Source organism: Ammospiza caudacuta, chromosome 15, assembly GCF_027887145.1.
Source record: "Ammospiza caudacuta isolate bAmmCau1 chromosome 15, bAmmCau1.pri, whole genome shotgun sequence".
In the NCBI taxonomy this organism is placed as follows: Eukaryota; Metazoa; Chordata; class Aves; order Passeriformes; family Passerellidae; genus Ammospiza; species Ammospiza caudacuta.
The window spans coordinates 8,216,517-8,230,711 of NC_080607.1; the positions used below are offsets into that span (position 1 = coordinate 8,216,517).

At 41.6% G+C, this 14,195-nt stretch overlaps 1 protein-coding gene across 1 annotated transcript in view; it reads left to right on the forward strand.

The window, feature by feature from the left end:
• The window catches only part of PTPRT (protein tyrosine phosphatase receptor type T), a 489,127-nt gene that overhangs the window by 129,581 nt on the left and 345,351 nt on the right, over positions 1-14,195 (forward strand). The window contains exon 2 of the mRNA XM_058814983.1: positions 5,916-6,041. Coding sequence (XP_058670966.1) covers positions 5,916-6,041 — 126 coding nt within the window. The remainder of the gene's footprint in view (positions 1-5,915; positions 6,042-14,195) is intronic.

A 14,195-nucleotide genomic window follows, 5' to 3' on the forward strand; every position in this document is an offset into this window, starting at 1 on the left:
AGAGCTGACGTCAGAAAAAGAAGTTATGAATGCTTTACCTCAGGGTTTATTCCTTCTTACACACTGGAGAATCTATTCCCAGTTTCTCCTGGTGTGGATCCTCTGTTAGCTAATGAGGCATAAAAAATGATCAAAGCTTTCCCTGCAGTTTGGGGAGTCAGAGCATCTTTGTCTCCCTTGTAGAGTCTGAGTTTAAATACACCTGAATACATGGTGCCCTTTGACTCAGTCAAGATGACTCTTTTTTTTCTCTGCAGAAACCTGTTCTTTGAAAATCTGTGTGGCTGTAGAACAAACATTTGGCTAGGATAATAAAGCACTCATTGAAATTGGCCAGTTGCAAGAGCAGGTTGAAATTCACTTGTCTGATGTCTTCTGTCTTCATCTTTGTGGAAGGACTAGAAAGCACATAGAGGACTTACTGCTCTTTCTGAGTGAGGAAATTCCAATATTCCTTGATTTATCCCATCTTAAAGCAACTCAGCACAAGCTTTACATGTACATTTTCATTCTTCATTCTCTCCCACTTCCAGAAGAATATACAATAAGAGTTCTCAGGAATTTGCTGTATGAATTCTACAGTCTGAAAAATAAGTTACAAATGGGTTTTTATACAATAAATCCCACACTAGGAGTTACTTTAATGAGCCAAATGAATCTTTTCCAGCCCTGGTAAACAAGAATGTCTCTGGAAGGGATGAGAATGAATGATCAGAAACAGTGGTGGTTTAATTTGTAGAGTTTTATAGTTCATAAGCACTGCCTCATCCGAACAGCATTTGTTTCTTCCTTTACTTGCTTTGCATTTTGTGGGTTTAAGATAAAAATTGATAGACTAAATATCAGCTCTCATGGAAGTTTCAAAAGGGATGTTTACTAAAAAGTGTTCATGCTTTCTTATCTTTTGCCCATTTTGTTGCTGTTTGGGGGTTATTGTTTTTATTTCTTTTGTTTTTAGTAAATGAGAGAACTAACTACTTCTTTTTGGAGGAATGAGTGGATCAATGAGACTGATGTTCTCATTGTCTCTATCCCTTTCCCACTTTGGGATTGCTGTAAATGCCTGATCAAATTCTATCTGCTGCTCTGTTTGCTGTGTGTGTTTAGAACCACAGGATAACCACTGAGGCTTCTCACATCACTGTGTTCTTTATCCCCTTTTAGAAGTATTGTGTTTTTTATCTGGTGAGTCTGTGAGAGTTTGACATTGGATGACTTTATAAAACATTCAACTAATTGGATTTGTTAAAATAAATAAATCAAACACTAATTGGAATGTGCCCTGCCATTATTTTTGCTTACTGAATTAGATATTATAGCGTGAAGTTCTTTTTATCATATTTGTGCACTTATTTAAACACCCCCCTGGCGCACACTTCTGCAAATTCAATTATATATTCAAAGGAGCCATTCAATTTATGCAAGGCTGGTTTACATATAATCCAGGGGCAAGTCTCAGTAACTGATGATAGGTCTGCTCAAGATTAATTAGCATCACTCAGATGAGCAGTGGCATTGTTACAAGCCCGCAGTGTAAAACAAGGGATATTTTATCCTTCTTATGTGAGCCATTATTTGCTTCAATATGACCCTTTTCAGGAAGGGAAAAGCTTTCTTGCTTAGATTTCATTTTGTGAAAAGGGTTTAACACCACCTGTGTTCTCCAAAGCCATCAAAGCCATCTCCATTTCTTCATCAGCCCCACTGAGCAACTGCATTTGTGTAATTTTTAGCCAAGCAGGAAAAAGGTTCCAAAGATCCCAAAAATCTTTCCCAAAAATCCTCATTCTTGCTGACAATTTATGAAGACCCAGCACCCCACTGTAGTGATTGTGTAAATGTTGTCATTTTCCTCAAGCTGCTCTGTGATTTGTGATTGAAATGATAACTTGCAGACCTGGTAACTAAATTCATCCAGTGGTTGGTCTTCCTTTCCCTTCAACTTGAGGATGATTTTTTCAAGGTTAATGAATAGCCCTGTTCTGCCTCTAAGCAGTCAAATATCAGCCATGGATGACTTTGTTTGGGGATGGATCTAGCCTCTTCCTGACTTTGTTCCATCCTATTTGGGTGTAGCTCATATAAAAGTATCTGCATAGGTAGGGTGTCTTTGGAAATATTGAATATTAAGCTTATGCTGCCATCAGTGAAAACAACACTTCTACTTGTTACTATTCCTACTTCAGTGAAGTCCTTAAAATCTTTTCAGTTTTCTGAACTTGGCTGCCAGGAAGGAAAGCTGCAATGTCACATCTGCCAACTCCTGCACAAAGCAGGGCCACCACTGATGTCCTTGTTTGGCAAATAGAACACAAATCACTGTGGCTACGTGGCTTTACCAAAGATTTAGTATAAGGAAGAATTTTTGATTGTGAGGATGATGAGGCCCTGGCACAGGGTGCCCAGAGCAGCTGTGGCTGCCCCTGGATCCCTGGCAGTGCCCAAGGCCAGGCTGGACAGGGCTGGGAGCATCTGGGACAGTGGGAGGTGTCCCTGTCGTGGCAGGGGTGGCACTGGATGGGCTTTCAGATCCCTTCCAACCCAAACCATTCTGTGACTCTGTGATTGTTAAAGTAACCCCAAAGTCTGTGATGTTCTGATATATTGTACTACTTTACTGTCACTTTCTGAGGTTTCTTTCCTGTTCCATAATACACAACAGTGTGAAGAGGGGAGTTGTTGACTTTTTGGCTCCCAAGTCACTGTGGCTCTGGCTCCCAGCTGAGCCTTTATTTTGTTTTTAATTCTGCTCTCAGTGGACACAGCAGAGCAAGAAGCTGGTGGGCACTGCCCCCCTCTTGGCACCCAGGATTCACACAGGCAATCTGCTCGTGTGAGCCCTTAAAATCAACTCCAGCTTTTTCTCCTTGTCCTCATTTCCTGCAAATTCACCTCCACGTTCCAATTCTGCTGCCTCTAGTAAATTAATCCTCCTGGCTTATTGCCCTGTCACTCTGTGTTTGGAGGTTTCTCCACTAACCTTTTCTTTCTCTGAAATGTAGGTGTCTTACTGCTGCTGCTTTTAAAGCTCTCCATGGCTTATCCTTTCCTTTCCTATTCAGCTGTACTACAAGGTTAGCTTTGACTTTCAGGCAAGGCACTTGAAAAGCTTCCTCAGGTGTTGTCTTGTATCAGCAGATGCTCCCAATTAATTTCCACAAGTTCTCACTGTGTCCCTTTTTCAGCTCCTCACACTCCATCTTCCTCAGTGAGGATAAAACCACCTGTTTAGCTGATTATGCCAGGCTATTGACAATTACATTCCCACTTCAATGAGCACTGCTGCCCCATATTTTGCTACTTATTGCTTGTTTTGCTTTTGGGGCTTTGTAGCAGCTCCTGTGCCATTTTCTCTGTGTACAGGAGCTGGACTGGAGCAGAGGATGTGTTTACAATTCCTCCAAAGGAACAGCTCCCATATATCCCCATCCCTGTGTGCAGAGCAGGGGCATGGGGATGGTTTGTGTCTGAATTAAAGGGAATCCATTAAAATGAGACTGCCCCATGCAGGCTGAGAGCACAGGATTGGATTTTGCCTCTCGTTCTGCTCACTGGGATAAAAATGACTTTCACTGCTCACTCCCACACAGTCCAGGCTGCCTGGATCTTCCCTTAGATTTTTTTTTTTTTATTTAGCCTGTTCAATATTGTAATTTTGAACTTTTTCACCTAAATTAATTAAAAAAAAAAAAAAGACAGTTATGCAGGTGTAATCCTGCTTGTTTTGACAGCTGGGAAGGCTTCACAAATGAGATAAATTAAAGACAACGGTTATTTAAATATTATAAAATCATGACAACTCAGAAATATTTGCAGAAGCTACTCAAACAGGCATGTTTTCAAGGGTCATAAAATCTATTAAGTGATGAAAATATGTAATATATACAAGTTTTAATTTTTTAGGGCAAGCTTTATCTCTTTGAACTTTTCTCAGCAACAGAGTATTTTGTGGTGTCAGGTACTCTATCCAGCAAACCTTCCTAGAATATACTTGACTAGAAATATTTGGTGAAGTTTGTAGAACCATTTAAACAATCAATCACAGTTGGAGTGCACAGAGAATCATTTAACAGTGTAAGGGATTGAGAACTATTAATGACATGAAATATATTTTGTAATTTGTGAGGAGTTCCATAGGACTGAGAGGAAGTTTGGGCTTGGGTAATATGGTTGAAAATTAAAGAAGGCTTTAATGTCTTCAGTGCTGTGTAACCCTTCATTGCAGAGGAACGCAGGTCAGTGATGTGCCAGGTGTTTATTGTGTGAGTGCAGCTGTGAGAAGGAGGGAGGAGTCAGGAATTTCTCTGTCCATACAGCTCTGGTTGGTGTCAGTGATGCCCTGTGAGGGCTGGCCTGGAACAGAGGCTGGACAGAGCTAAAGAATAAAGCAGGGATTTATTAAAAGGCCTCCATGGATCCACCTTGGGCAGCACAAGAGCCCAGCCAGGGCTGCACCCAAGATGAACCAAAATGGCCCCAAAATGCACGACCGGGCACGGGGTCTGTCACTGTGATCAGTTCTGCTCCATTTGCACCTTGCAGTTCATTGTCCCATTCCAGCTTTAGCCCAGGCAGTCCCACCCTGCTTGTTTTTCTCTCTCCAGCCCACGGTGTTTGTGATCCTGGGCTGAGATTTGGGTCATTTGTCCTTGGTCCCCAGCTGGAGCAGGAATTGTTTTGTCTCCCTGCTCTGTGCACAGAGCTCACCATCCCCTCATATGAAGCCCAGACCCACACACTAAAGCAGCACAGGATGTGAAAAATACAAAAGCTAAACCTGAGCATCATCAGGAGCCCTTGGTGCTTGGCTGGCAGAGCAAGGGACGTTGCCCTGAGCACTGTGCAGCCCTGATGTGTTACCTGTGCCTAGTTCCTTTGGAAATGCTCAGTTCCAGTTCTTCCAGGTGGACTGGGATCTACAGAGAACAGTGATCCTTTCTTCCCTAAGAGGAAACCAAATCTTTATAGACACACCTTGGGCATGATTCAAGTCTAAACTGAGTTACCCAGATCCCTGATCCAGCAGTGAAATACTTTGGCAGGCTGGGTTGGGTGGAGGTTAAGGTGCATGAGATCATAAGGGACATCAGAGTAGGAACATCCTATTGAATAAACATTCTCTGTTCCTCTGTGTGACCCAAGTTTCAAAGATCTGCACTGGAATACAACATTTCATTCCACAGATCCTGAATTTTCTTTGATTCACAGGTGTTCAGGCAGCTGCCAATGCATTTATGAGAGTTAACTTCTTCCAAGTATTTCAGGAATTGCAGTAAAGATCTTTCAGTCAGCAGTGTGGAAGGTGTGAATGCCAGTTGATATCTGCTGCTTCTCATTCCCCTGTTCAGAAAGTACAGGGCCATGCTCAAAAGTATTGATTTGAAAGATCTTGAGGAAGTTCTGTGTGTTCATGGACTGCACAGAAATTTGTGTTGTTAAGTTTAGGAGATGGTTAAAGCCAGGTTAAATATAACCAAGGCTTAAAAGCATGACAAAACAAGACATTGCTGTAGGAACAGTGCTGCTGTGCTTTTTTGTAATTTCTATTCCTCCTTCCTTTTCCTGATTTTTTTTTTTTTTAAATATCTTTCTTGAAGGTTCATGCAAATATTCTTGCACAGAGGTATCCTGTAGAATTGTCCTTGAAAATAACAGGTTGAAATAAAGGGGGACTGATCTCAGAAGCAGTAGTGTGGATGGAAGAAAACAAGGGCTTCCAGTGGATATAAAACATGGAAATTACAAAGATATTTTTTGGACATCATCCTTGGAGCTGCATGAAAAATAATGGTTAGGAAATTAGTTTTATTTTTATTTCCTGTGTAAGCTTGGATACAAAATATCTAAGTAAATGGCCTACCACAAAGAGAGAGAGAAAATTAACTGAGAAATGTTTTCATTTTTCTTGGTTGTAGGTGGTTGTTCATTCGATGAGCACTACAGTAACTGTGGTTATAGCGTCGCCTTGGGAACCAATGGATTTACCTGGGAGCAGATCAACACCTGGGAAAAGCCAACAATGGATCCTGCTGTCCCAACTGGTGGGTGAGGAGCCTCATCAGCACTGATGAGATGCAATTCTTGGAGATATTCAGGTGTTATTGCTGTGGATGTGTGTGCTGGCTCTGGGTACACACAATAGCAAAGGAGGATTTTACTCTGTGATAAAATGTTAATTTTGTGTTCAAAGTATTCTGGCAACAGAATTCATAGATGTGAGGTGACTCTTTGCCATTGGATATCCTTGAAGAACTGTTTTACATTTCTTATTCTTTTTTTGTTTCTCATTTAAAAGAGAGGAAATGTTTTGGATATAAAACTCTAAAGTTCAGCCAGCTTTTGGCATGTTTCTGGATGACAGAGTTATCTGGGGAGGTTCATGTTGGACAGGCCAGAAGTAAAGCTTTAAAATACGTGGAAATGTTGGACATTGCAGTTACCATTTAGCTCTCAACTGATTGTTTCAAATTCCAATTTTGAGAAAGACAAGAAAGTTCCTTGTCTAGAGAATTAGTTGTGGTAGCTAATGCTTGATTAGGCTGGGACTTGAGACAGGAGAATTTTCATATGCACGAAAAACATTTCCAGCAGTGAGAGTTACCAGAGTTTCTAATTTACTAATATGTACTGAGTATAGTGTAGACTTCCATGTGATAATCGGAATATTCTTAGCAGAGCTCACGGTGGTGATAATTTCCAAGTTTTGTTTTCCATTGGAAGTTACCATTATGGGAATGAATTCTCTCACATGAAATGCTTTGTTTACATGGACACAAAAACTTGATTTAAGAAAACACTTTAAAGTTCACTAAAAATCCTATTTTGTCCATGCTGGTTGCCACCTGAAATAGCAATGCAAGTCTCTTTCAGCCACACAGTGGCCAAAAGACTTTATCAGCCAGTTAAGACTTTGATTTCACTCCTAAAAAAAGAAATAATTGTTCTGGTTAGTGCATTACACTGTGAGAGCACGAACTACATGGAAGAAGAGAATATAATGTTGTTCAAGACATGTTCTTATGCCTGTAATTATTGGGATAAGAGACTTGTAATTGCTGGCTGCCTGGAAGGACATGGTGAGGAGCTGAGACAGCAATAGCTCCCTGCCACAGCCCCTGACAGACAGCCCAGAGCCCATTCCTGGGTGCTTGTCAGTAAAAACCAGCTCAGGAGACACCAGCCTGGCTGGGCTTCCTCAGCACTGAAAGCTGGTTAAGTCTTGTGGGTTTTAAACCATTTTATCATTGGAAATTGCTCAGAATAGGAGCCTTCAAAGTGTGTCACACCTGGTACTACTGGTTTGGCTGTGGCATCCTCCAAAGGGTTAATTGTGGAGGTTGCAGGTTTTTGGTCCTGCCTGTAAGAGTGTTTTTCATGATTCTGGATGTTGTTGTGTTTTAAATGATGGTAATTTTATCTGTGGGGCTCTTCAGCTTTTGGTTCATTGTTGTGTCCTTATTTTGTGTCCTTGGTAAAGACCAAGCTGGAGAGACATGGCAAATCTTTTAGTTATCTGATTCCAGAGGGAAGGAGTTGGAATTTACACAGTTTTGATGCAGTTGAGAATCTGGAACAAATGGGAAGGTTTATATTGCTTGCACTGCATGAGTTCAATGCTTTGTTAACTCCAAATGTCAAAGTAAACCCTTCCTGGCTTCCTTATGGAGGTGTATTGTCATCTGAAATACCCTGGAACCATGGAGGGGTCAGCAGAAATCACAGAGCTGGAGAAGCCCTCTGAGGTTATTGACTCCAACCGTTATCCCATCCCCAAACCCTGCTCCCACTTCTCTGTGTTTTATGAATGTGCCACATCTCCTCATTTTATGAATGTTTGCAGGGATGATCACCTCACCACTTCCCTGGGCAGCTGTTCCAGTGCTTGACAACCTTTCCAACAAAGAAATTTTTCCTGATATCCAATCTAAACAAAAAAAGCAGCAGCCTGGAATGACATGATGAAAACAAACCAAAACAACAAACCTACCCAAAAAACCCCAACCCCAAGCAAACCACTCCATGTACACCAAAAACCCCCATGCCAACCCCAGAACATCATAGTTTAGTGTCCCCAAACACTTGTGGTTTCCCCCTTTCCTTGATATCTGGTATAATAATAATAATTAAAAAAAATCTATAAAAATATCTACTCCAGCAGCTGCCAATTGAATAAAGGTTAGACCTGAAACAAAAAAAAAATGCAGAAAATTTTATTGAAGTTAAAAGGCAAAGGTAAAGCAGCCATCAAGTGGGAATGTGCTGATAAAGAAATACTATGTAGGAAGGTTTGAGCATGAGTGAAATTGAGTCATGATGTGACTGGTTGATATCACAGGGCTTTTCACACAGAACCAAGGGCAAAATCAGTAGGTGGAAGATCATGGACTACAGAAAATGGGTACAGAAGGGCCTGGTGGAACAAACCCCAGGTTTTCAGGAGCTGTCCAAGTTGGAGTAATTTGCAGTGCTTAATCAGACCCCCTGAAGCTGGTGAGATTTTTGGAGCTATTATTGAGTCTGTTGCTGGCTAGAATTGTGATGTTTGTGTTGGTTACTCTTTGAAAAGCTGTTTGGTGGGAATAAAAGCTGTTTACTTAATATTCATGTAGAGGCAAAGCCAGGTGGATGAACTGAAGGAACAGCATGTTCCACTCCTACAGGCAGGGACATCTTTAAAGCTGGAGCCCCAGAACATGTGATGGTTGACTTTTCATTCCATTGAATTCCTCCACAGCAACTGAGAGAAGCAGGGTGTAAATCCACTGAGCTGCAGGGTGTAAGAGGTGCTAACAAAGAGGTGTTCATGGAATAAGCACCCAGAGCACAGGGAGCGGTGGCAGGAGTGCCAGCAGGGCTCTGGGAGGTAGTAATGCAAGTCTTTATGTTGGAACCCTATTTTAAACACTGCCTTGCTTTTATAGCTGGAAATAGGTTTAAATTCTGCATTGTGGAAGTGGTGAAAACAAAAAGGGAGCAGGAATTAGGTTGGTTCAGTGACACTGAGTCAGCCTGCAGTGCTGGAAGCATGGCCAGCCCCCAGCTGCTCAGCCCTTTCCTCTGGAAAACGTTTTGGCTTTCCTAAGTACCAGCAGCCCCCTTTGAATTCTACCAAGCCACAGAACTGAGTCCTCCTGAATACTAATGATGCTGTCTAGCACTTTTTAAAGTCCTTTTCACTGCTAGAGCTCAGAGTGCTCTTCAAAGGAGGTCAGTACCATGAATGAGAGCCTCAAGTCCCCAGAGCTGTGTAATTCTCTGCTGCAAAGGTCTCTGCCCAGGGATGTCTTTCTGGTCTTTATTTTTTTTAATTAAAATGTCAAAAAGAAAAAAAGAAGCAAATTAAACTGCTCCATTAGCAATGTAGAAGTTTGTAGGCAATTTGTTTTACTGTTGCCAGCAAATAAAGTGTTTCCCATGAATTCTGTGATTAATTCCTTAGGGCTGGAAACAGTGTTAATTGGGGGATTAAGAACCAGATGTTTGTTCTGAATAAATGTTTCAAAAACGCAGAACACATGAATCGTAGGTATCCAACCCCCAGATTTCAGTGGGACTTTGGTTCCACCTCCTTGCACAATAGCAGGAGTGATTATAACAAAATATTCTCTAACAGATGGGTGTTTACTTAAGCCTGAATACCCTCAGTGATGAGTATTCTGCAGCTTTTGGGCTGTTTGTTCCACTGCTTGAATTGTAGAGGTTCTCAAACCTTCATTTTCCTTTCTGTGGCTTCAACTCTTTTTTTGTTTTTTTTTTTCCATTTTTGAATAGGGAAAATAATCAGTTGTTGCTCTCTTATAACCTCGCCTATCTAGTAGTATGCAGTTAAATCCTTATTCTGCAGGAATGTGACCCAGTCCTTTTAACCTTTCTTAATTGTCTTTTGTCTTCCCTGTGCTTTAGTCATTATTTTCTCACCTTTTGGGAGGTATTTGTGTGAAGTTGTGCTACCAAGCAAGGTTTCAAGACTCTGCATGGCAGTGCTGGATGACACAAGACCAACCCGAGCCAGAATGGGATCCTGTGAGAGCAGGACTTGAGCTCTTTTCTGGGTCTTTTTTGAGATGCTTGGTTAGCACAACAAAGAAATGTGTTTAAATCAACCAGGCAAAAGTACTGTTCTTATTTACCACTTTGCAGCATTCCAAAGAGCTAGGACCAGGCTGCTCTGGCAGCAGTTGCGAGAATAATATTAATAATGAAAGTATTTAACATTTAAAGTTCAAAGTATTTTACTCTCATTTGCTAATTAACTCCAATGGAGACTTAACCAAGGCTGACTAGACTGAAGTAATTACTTTAATTGTATTAAATATGATTCTATTTGAATGCAAAGGCATCGTGTCTTGTGCATTTGTGCAGCTGCATTCTTTCCTGTTGGATTTCAATCCCACGTTTACTTTGTGAAGTTTTCCTGTTGCAGCTTAGCAGATAAATAATCAACACATAGAGGCTGAATTTCTGGTCCCATCTGCCTGACTGCTCACTTGTTTCATCTCTGTAGCACTGAGAGCAAGGGCTCCTTTGCTTTCACAGAAATAAACAATAATTTTTCCAAAAGAAATGGAGTAGATGTGTGTATAAACATAGATCTGCATCTCTCAGTGCTCCATATCTCTGCTGTTTCTTGCTCCACTGTTTTCCAGCTGGGCATTGTCTAGGAAACAGAAGTGTGGGTATGAAGAATGCATGGATTAGCAAAATGGTTTGGAATAAATGATAATATCCAGAATGACATCACTTGTAGGCTACCTAGCAAGTGCAAATGGCCTCACTTTGCATCCTGGTTCCACAAAACTTCTTCTGCAAAGAGCAAAAGGGCCTGTTATGGTTGAAGGGTGTTTTTTGATAGAAATTGGTGCATTTTTATCTCCCATGGACTCATTTAGGTTGGAAAATCTCTCTAAGATCATCAAGTCCAACCTTTACCCCAGCACTGCCAAGGCCACCAATAAAGCATGGTCCCAAGCATTCCATGACATAGTTTTGAATGTTCCCAGGGATGATGATTCTACTGCTGCCCTGGGCAGCCTGTTCCAAAATCTGCCCACCCTTTTGGTGAAGAAATGTTTCCTGAGAACCAATCTAAACCTCCATCTAAGTGGTGGGTGTTTTGAGATTAGATTTTCAGGCCCAAGTGAGTTCTGAGTGTGGCCTTAGAGAGCATCCTGTGTCCCAGTGAGTGAGCCCAGCTCAGAGCTGTTCAGGTGTTGGGAAGAATGGAAGTTTGACAAGAAAGTCTCACAGATATGGATGCTTAGCAGAAAGATTTTTGAATGTAGAGTCTGATGAAGGAATAGAGATGGAAGCAAGTTTTGATATAGAAGAAAAGAATTGCTGAGCCAGTCTCACTGGATAACCAAGGAGGCAAAGGGTGTGTTAGTTAGAAGGAGTTTTTATGGCTTAGAGCAAAGGATAAACCCACCTCAAACAAGAAGATGTTTTTACCAAGCAGGAAGAGAGCACAGGCAAACAAGCCTGCCAATGTGGCAAGTAGAAAAAAGGTCTCAGAATTTTCCACTGCAAGAAAACTGAAAACCAACTTCTAGCTTAAACTGCAATGTACTGACTTTTAGTGACTGGAGAACAGTAACATGAATATGGTAATTACAGTAGTTATGATAGGCTATAGATAAAAGTTAAGGTATAGATTGGTTCTGCTGTATGAAGATGCTCAGCAAAGAAAAGTCTATAATGCATTGTAACCAAAACCAAAGGGTCTCCAGGCCTGCCTGTAGCTGGAGCTGACAGCTGTGGGCTCAGCTCTGTCACCCACAACCCTGGGCTGCTGTAATGTCTTGGATACAGTAAACTGCATTTTGGAGAGTCCCTGGAGTCCCTCATCCCTCATTCTTACATTCAGGGTGTGCAGGGCATCACTCCCCTGCATGTGATGGATCCCCCACCACCCTCCACTCACTGAGAAATCACAGCAGAATCTCTGCTTTTCCTCTTGCAGCACAGATAAGGGATGGGTGACTCTTCCCACACCTAAATGAGTCTGTTCCTTTGTTCCAGGAACTGGAGGAGCATCTGAGCTTCTCACTGGAAGAACAGAAGGGTCATCATCATTAGTGTTGCTCTGTGAAATACTCATTTAGCAGGCAAGCATGGAGATATATCCAGGAATTCCAGATGGCCAAATTCCACTTGCGCTGCTCTGAACTGAGTGAAGTTTTATGGGATTCTAACAGGCCAAATGCTTTCCTGTGTCACCTTTGTCTTTTTGTGAGTGGCACCATGGAGTTACAGCAGGAATGGATAATTATCCAGCAGCTTTCCTTCTGGAAGGTGATAACCCACACTGGATGGGCAGGATGCTTTAATTCTGTTCAGGAGATGGGAGATGTGAAGCTACGGCTGACCTCCAGAAAGGCCAGAGACCCTCTGTGCATAGGTCAGGCATTTGTCTCTTCTCCCTGCAGGCCAGAATGGTGCCAGCAGGAGTTAGACTCAACATTTGTAAATTTGAAAGGCGAGGCAGTAAAATTAACATTTCCCCGTGTCTGAGTGTATTAATTCTTGCTTACAAGAAAATACAAAAAAGAAACTTGTTAAAGGAATAAATTAAAATTCATCTGTGTATATGATGAATCATGATTCAGTTTTGTCTGAGAGGGAGAAAAAAATTGGCTCAGCTGCCTGTATATTTTTTTTCCTCCAAAAATATTTTATGCAGGGGAAATTACTAAGAATGAGTCAAATATGTTTTTCCCCACTCTTTCACTTGCATACAAGTAAATAGATTAGTCTGTGGCTCGTTAATGAGCTCCAAGTAATTTCTCAGCTGTTAAGGTCTAAAGAGAAAGGGATCTCTGGAAAGTTTCCCCATGTGTTTTTCTTTTTGCTATTTACTCTGCAGCCTCCTGTCTGTGCTTTCAAATTCTGTCTTGTAGTTGTAAATAATTCCTCCCCATTTCCAGAATTCCATCCCTGCTTGATGCTAACCTGAGGTTTTTTTGGGATTGACTGCAGGTGTTGGGTTTATTTCATGGATGTTGGGTTTATTAACATGGATGTGCATGCCAATGTTGAGGTTTCCAAGAAAGTGCACACTTTTAACCTATTAATGAATGCAACTTTGGGAGGGATGTAACCTTTCAAGGAACAAGAGGGAGTCTTTTCTGTCCTTCCAGCCTTCAATTTCTGTTTTACTCTCTCCAGGCCCTAAGCCACCCCTGTAACTCATTCTGTGATGCTGCTCACAGCCCAGCACCAGGATTTGGGTGTCTCTTGGAGGAATATGTTGTTACCCATATATTTTTACTGCCTTGTGTTAGGTCTGGGCTGTCAGTAACTAAATCCCACCTGTGTATATGTAGAAAATCTTGCTTATTCAGCAATGAAGACCATGAACTGATTTCCTACATGTAGCAATTTAAATCCGTGAGTTTTAAGAGTGATTCTTACCAAATATTTGCTCTGTCTCGTGTTCCTGTGTTGTAACACCCAGTAAAACCTTTCCTTTGGGATGGGATGTACTGGTTTTGGATGAAATAGAAACAATGGGGGACTGTTTGACCTAAGTCTGTGGGGAAATTGCAGACCTATCAATTAAGTAGAATAAAAGCACTTGCTTTTATTCAATGATATAAAAAGTAGATTTAATTAAGAACATTTACCTCTCGAGGAGACTTCTGCTGAGAGGAAGTTGCATCCCAGTTTTTAATTCTGTGTCATTGCCGTTGTAAAGGTGAGAGAGAATTTGTCCTCATGTGCTGTTGTCAGAGGTCAGCAGAACCATCCTTCCACTTAGAGGGAGGTGGAGTTTTGGTACTGAAATCAAGCTCAGCAAGGATGTGCAGCCTTCAGTGAGCTCACAGGGTATAAAGAAATTATATCAAAGACCAGAATGGTTTCTAGGAAGTGTTCTAATAACCCTGAAGGGATTGCTGTCTGCTGGGAGCACGCACAGTTCTGCACCTTGATGTGTTAAATGGTACATTTGAACTGTTGTCAGTCTCTTTCTGACCCTTTCCTGCCAGAGCTTCCCTAAACAGAGCTGTTTGTGAGTGTCAGGACCTTTCCATTATCACCATTAGTGAGATCATGGCACTGCTAAAGCACTGCCACAGCATCACTCAGCATCACCCTGGGAGGAAGGACAAGCAAGCTGCTGGTGAGCTCGTTCCTCCTGCATGGCTTCAGCACAGAAACATTAATTTCTCTCAGCACATGTTGGCTCTAGCAGGAAC